Source organism: Atta colombica, unplaced genomic scaffold, assembly GCF_001594045.1.
Source record: "Atta colombica isolate Treedump-2 unplaced genomic scaffold, Acol1.0 scaffold18, whole genome shotgun sequence".
NCBI lineage: Eukaryota > Metazoa > Arthropoda > Insecta > Hymenoptera > Formicidae > Atta > Atta colombica.
In genome coordinates this window covers 991,836-998,839 of record NW_017259271.1, presented here as the reverse complement: position 1 = coordinate 998,839, position 7,004 = coordinate 991,836, and the positions used below count along the sequence as shown (strand labels likewise).

The 7,004-nt window shown below is 29.9% G+C and overlaps 1 protein-coding gene across 1 annotated transcript in view; it reads left to right on the top strand.

The window, feature by feature from the left end:
• Window positions 1-284: 284 nt before the first annotated feature.
• The window catches only part of LOC108686408, a 51,699-nt gene continuing 44,979 nt past the window's right edge, over window positions 285-7,004 (top strand). Inside the window, exons 1-2 of the mRNA XM_018191710.1 lie at window positions 285-345; window positions 5,661-5,855. Of these exons, the coding sequence (XP_018047199.1) occupies window positions 291-345; window positions 5,661-5,855 (250 nt within the window). The 5' untranslated portion in view covers window positions 285-290. The remainder of the gene's footprint in view (window positions 346-5,660; window positions 5,856-7,004) is intronic.

The following is a 7,004-nucleotide window of genomic DNA, read 5'->3' as shown; positions in this document are numbered from 1 at the left end:
GATAAAATTTTACTTCTACTGAACTATTCTTGCTACTCGAGTTTATGAAGAAGGGGTATATCACGCGCATGAAAAATAAACAATTAAATATTTCGTAAACTGTTACGTTTTAACATGATTTATACTATTCTGGATTAATGGGAGAGGTACATTATTACTATAATTTATTAAATTTATATGTTATTTGAGATTTGCCTCCCTGCCCCTTATTGACTGAGATTTGTCTAGGACCGCCGAGCGGCCGAGATTGCCGAGAAAGCATTTTCAGTCGCTCGAAACAAGCGACTAGTATGAGAAGGAGCTCGCTGTCTCTTGGTTTCACTCTCGGTGCGCCGCAAGCGAGACGTAAGCTCGTGCTTGTTGTGTATTAAAACGCTGCAACATAAATGGTCAAACTTAGCGTGAAAAAGTGACGACGAAATATATGTTGTGTGTTGTTATTATTTGCTTAATTGTGAAAATGATGAGACTTGTCTACTTATCGAAGTCGTAATTATCGATGAAACTGAAGTTATCTTGGCATTTTATATGTAAAAGCGTATATTTTACTCGTTTCAACAGCTGTCGGACCGTGTATTTCTATCTGAATATAGACTCACTTAATATGTCTTTTACGACTGACCATTTACTGATTGACAAGGAAGAAAAGGACAGTTTTTATCGATTTATAGAAGTGTTTTAAAGTGATCTTGTCATTTCGTTTCATCCAAATTATCTTTGGTAATTATTATTGAGAGACCACCCTCCAATAACCTTGATTTTGACACATGTTATCAAGATCATGATATATATTATAGGACTCTGAGTGACCTTGAACAAATTTTAGCCGTTGATTGTGGTTCGTTAAAAAGTTGTTATTAACAAAAAAAAGTTCTTCAATAAAACCTAACTTTGGATACAACTGCGCTCCAATGAGACAAATTCCCTGCTCTAATAGCGCAAAATATTTTCTTATATAATTTTTATCTTTAGAGCCAGAGAATTGTATTTTTAAAGTAGAGAATTTCTTTTAAAAGCATAGAATTTTGCGTTTTAAAGGAAAAAAATGTGTTAAAACAAAGAATTTGTGTTTGTTTATTTGATTCATTCAGTATTATTATATTATTTATATTTTCAGATATTGGATATTCCTTAGCTATTATGTCAATAAATGAAGTTATATATTTGTAACAATATTTCGATCGTTATAGGATTAATTTGGCGACAATGATGTAGTGTTTACAGTTATGTATAATGTATATTTTTTTCGCGAAATGTTAGATTTACTTCTGTCCATATAAAAAGAAAAGGTGTACATTCTATATAATAAAATGTTTGCTACTTTACAACATATATCAAGATCAAGGTCATTGGAGGGTGATTCCTTATATTAAATAATTATCTTATCTTTATTTAAAAATACACACACAACATAAATTAACATGTCTTTCCTCGCTTTTGACGTCACAATTCCAACATGGTCGTCGCGACTAGTCAGGAGCCTTAAAACTAGCTTTTGTACCTAAAAAGTAAGCGCAAGCAAATCTAATATTAAGTATTCGATAAATGAATTGGGCACAAAAAAAGGATAACACTTATTACAGAAAAGATATGGAGTTGCCAAATATGGATCAGTTATTTTTAATTACTTTTCATTAAGTTATTTATTATATTTTATTATGTTTTGATACTAATTTCTATGCTAATGGACGTTGGAAATTGTACGAGAGCAAGTCAATAAGTTTTTAAAAAAACAAATTTTTTTTGATCGATTCATTTTTATTTCTCAATATAGTCTCCTTTCAGCTTGATATTTTGATCCAACGATTTTCTAACTTTTTCAAGCCACCCGAATAATATTTGTCCAATCCTTCAAAATAAACCTCTGTTTCGGCGATGAGCTACTCTCTGGTGGTAAATCTCCGAACCATTTCTTCAGGTTTGGAAACTGAAAATAGTCGCAAGAGGTTAAATCTGGCGAATATGCTGGATGGGGAAGCAATTCGTAGCGGAATTCGTTGAATTTGACATCGGTGCCAGGCACGTATGAACTCGTACATTGTCTTGATGGAAGAGCATTTTCTTCTTCGCCAAATGGGGACTTTTTTTTTTTAAATGTTGTTGAACGGTCCAATAAGACTGCGTAGTAATCGCCGTTGATCGTTTGCCTTCGACGGAAGATAATCGATATGAATTATGCCGCATGCATCTCAAAAAACTGTAACCATTATCTTTCCGACCGATTTTACGGTCTTCGCCTTCTTCGGAGTTGATTCACCCGAAGTCCATTGTTTCTTCGGGTGTGGTAATGGATCCATGTTTCCACAATAATGAATCGACGCAGAAATTCATCTGGATTAAAACATCTCTGGATTGAAACATCTCTAAACATTGTTTTGAAATCGTCATACGGTCGCGCTTGGAATCCACATGCTGGTGCAGATGTGTTATGAGCATTATCCAACTCGGCTTTGATTTCGGCGTTAAACCTTTCATATATAGATGTTTGATCATTGCAAGAAACTCGTTTTTTTTCCATTTTGCAAAAAATACAAAGGTTGCTCGCTTTAATTGTGTTGGCGATCTTGCTGAGCGCACGAAAATCATAATGGCGTGGCCAGGCGATCACCGTTCGAGCGTTTCCCGCGGAATTGCTACGTCGAGGGCACTCGGTCGAGAAAATGCGAATTTCTCTGCTTTCCAAATTTTATTAAAAATAAGCCTCGAGCGCGGACGAACGTGTTTACAGCAGATACGGAAAGGATCTTAGCGGTAGCGCGGCGATGACCTTCTATGAGACGAGTCGCGTGCAGAAGACGAAAACAACAGTTTGTTTTGTTGCCAAGACGGTCTGATATTTTTTTTTTTTAATCGATTACGCGTGACGCATGCGTCGTTTAGCAATCGACATCTCGTGGATTTATCGATTTTTCATAGATGCGATTAGACGATATAATTAGAGGTCGTGAATCACAGAGATACCGAACAAATTGTCTACAGAAATGAAACAGAAATGAAATCATAATATACGATAAATTCCGCTCAAAATTTGACAATAATCAGCTGAGAGAGCTGCTACTTGTCAAAAAATAATGTGACGTGACACTGCGAGTATTCTCTGACAGATTTTCTAACAACTTATTGACTTGCCCTCGTAGCTTGACGTTTCGGGTACTTATTTATTACAATAAATAACATTTTATTATAACAAATAAAAACATTTATTTCATCGTATACAATCTTTTGTTTAGATGTTTTTGTTCATCGCTAAAAATATTAATTGTTCTGCAAATAGACTCGCGCGTGTGTCAGTTATTTTCTGCTCAACTAAATACGTGTTCAGAATACCTGGAAATATTAAATATTTTTCCGCAATATAACATAAATTATCTTCATTTGAAACGCCTAGTCATAGTTGGAAATTTTTGTCACATGTACATGTGAATGATTTTCAATAGTTTGTTATTTCAGTGTGGGCTTACATTTAATTTTCGCTCCACGAACACTCCAAACCACATATAAATTAGAAAATTCTTTCGAATGACCGTTCCACCAAAGTAATGAAATCAAACAAACTATTTATTAGTCATTAAGAGAAAAATATGAAAAACCTGAAATGAAACATTCTAAACGGCAATCTTTTTAGATCCACGATTCAAATTAAATTATTTCCTGATAGAATCAATTAATCTTATTAATACAATAAAAGAAGAAATTATAAAACTTCAATCGCAAAAATCTCTTTCAATATGTTTAGATAAACAAAAAACTGTGTAAAAGGTTTAACTGCTATTTTACAAGCAGAATACACAAGAAATTACACAAAATAAAACATTTGAGGAATTTACATTCAGAAATAGAATATTATATTAAATCTCCTATCATAGATTTGGAAAAAAAATTCAATACTTTAGTGGAACGATAATTCGGAAGAATTTCCTAATTTATGTTATATTGCGAAAAAGTATTTAATATTTTTAAATACTAGCGTTCCGTCTGAAAGCGTGCTTAGTTGCGCAGGAAATATTACTACTAATTGACACATGCGCGTGTCTATCTGCGGAATAATTAATATTTTTAGTGATGAACAAGAACATCTAAAAGATTGTATATGATCAAATAAATGTTTTTATTTGTTATAATAAAATGTTGTTATTTATTGTAATAAATAAGTATCCGAAACATCAAGCTACAATTTCCAACTCTATTAGCATACAAATTAATATCAAATGGAAAACATAGAAAATAATAGAAAATAACTTCATGAAAATTAAAAATAATTAGTCCGTATTTGGCAATTCCATATATTCCAATTCTCTTCTAATAAGTGTTATCCTTTTTTTGTGTCCAATTCATTTATCTAATACTTAATATTAGATTTTTGCGCTTACACATTTTTGGGTACAAAAACTAGTTTTAAATATTTGTCACAATTTAATTACTGTATTATTACATTGTAAAAAATAACGAGAATAATGTCCTTTTTTACAATTATTTTTTAATTCTTTTTATTGAGCTGAAAGTATTATATTTTAATATTATATAATTCTTATGCATGTTGCTAACACTTTTATTATTAAAGAAATAATTACTAAATTAATAATTAATCAGATTCTGTAATTATAATACGTGTAATAATTATAAAAAAATTTCAAGCTCTTCTAACATAAATTGTCTGCTCCAAACACGATAAAACTTCTTAAATCGAATATTAATTGCATATTAATCTTGCAACTTATCTTTTTTCAATACAATATGAAAGTATACGATTCTAGAGCATTCATTTGTCAGAATATCGTGAATTAAGTAACAATATCGAATCAGTTGTTTCAATATAACGATTACTTCGACTGACAAGGGAACACAACCAACTGAATCTCTCCAAGTGATTTAAATGAGTTCCAGTACGCATCAATATCGCACTAGCTACTATTATAATAAGAGTTTTTTACAATAATAATAGTAATAATAGTAGTAGTAGTAGTAGTAGTAGTAGTAGTAGTGACTTTGTTAAATTTCCGAAACCAATCAAATATTTTTGATATATACACAAATATATCTCCAATTAAGATCAAAGTATGAATAAAGAAATTATTATTTTCGTAAAATATCATTCTTTTTGCAATATCCGTCGTATTCAATGTTAACATGAATAAAGTATTGACAAAACATTGGGTCTTATTAATCTAGATGGAAAATAGATATGCTGACGCATAATTTGTGTATGTTGTTGACATGAATAATCTATTATTATAATAAGACATTGCGTCTCATTATTGCAACTATGTAGTAAATATAGTTGATTACTATCAGCTGCTGTGTGTAGAAGTGCTGTATGCAACAATGAAAGTTTCATATGTATCGTTAATTAAAATGGAAAAATCGTGCACAAACTGTGATGCTTTTCATCAATCAAAGATATTATTATTTGATTATTTATGTTGCATTTATTCAATAATTTTTATTTAATAACTTATTTGACTATTAATAATGTATTTATTTAATAAACTTCGTTTTTCTTTCAGTTTCCGTTCAAGTATTTCCAATGTAAAAAGAACAATATTAAGAATCTTTATTTTAGATCGCATATTTTAGATCGCATATATGAGACAATACAATCAATGCTAGAAATTAAAGAACATTCCAATAACCCACGTATATCCTCGTATTTTATCTTATAGAGACGGACACTTTAGCTTTCAATATTGAACAAAGAAATCTTTCACAAGAAATAAACATTAATCGAACGGAATCTAGACGTCCTCGAATTCTTGGAGGACGAGAGCATATATTAGAATTACTACGAAATATGAGTGCTAAGAAAACAGCTGACGAGGGAAATTATAATCAAGCACTACAAGTATCTTATGATCAAAGTGAGATTTTTGAGGATTGAAATAAGTGGATATTAATTATTATTATATTTATGCGTATAAGAAAAACATGAAAAAAGATATGAGATGATAATTGTATTACATAAATTTTATTTTTAAATTTACAGAAAATATGCATACGTACACTGTGTAAATATAGATGAGAAGTATGTGCAATATTTGTATATTAATACTAACATCGTTTCTACAAGAAATTTGCAGAAATAAAAATGTTTCTTTGTAATTAATATATTATTATATTTATTAATGATATTGACATAATAAATTCTCTCTTACAAATTTATAAAATTTCTTTTCTTCTCCTGTTGTATACAACAGAATATACAGGTTTAATACAAACTTTTTTCGGATAATTTTATTCTTTGCAACCTATGAAACAGTAATTTTAGAACTTATTGTTAATTTCATATTTTTGTTCAATTTCATATTTTACAATATAAAGTATCAGTCACGTTGAATTTTATTTCATATTTGTTTATTATATTTTCGTATTTATTACTAAAATATAACAATTTTTAATTATTATCTTTAATTTTACAATGTTTTCTACAATGTTTTCTACAATAAACATATAAATCATTGCAATATTTACGATTCATACTGATCACAAAGATGATATTCATGAAAAAAATGTATTATGCAGAGAAACTTTCTGCACCATGCGCAAGTAATTACAGCTATTTCATCACAAGTATCGCATGTTGGTTTCGAATGTTTTTTAAAGTAAAAATCGATCAGTGTTTCAAATTCTACTGGCTATGTTCCAAATATCCACTTTTGTATCAAGCGTTTTTAAAATTAAATCTTGGCGATGAAAACTGATTGTTCATTGAATGATTATAATTTTAAAAGCCTTTCTAGAATGAAGTTTTACATCAAGATCTAAAAGCATGACTACATCTGAAAAATGCTTGATGAAATTCTTCCACAAAAGAAATCCAAAAACACCTAATGGTTGTATTTTTTCTGTTGTTCCAGCCGGTATAGTTAATAGAATAATATCTTTTGCAATATCTGGTCTATTTCTTTGAATTGGGAGTACAAATTAGTATATTACAACTAATTTTTTTTTGAAGAAAGTAATTATATAACCTGTAAATTTTACTTTTAATTTAGAATATATATGATAAA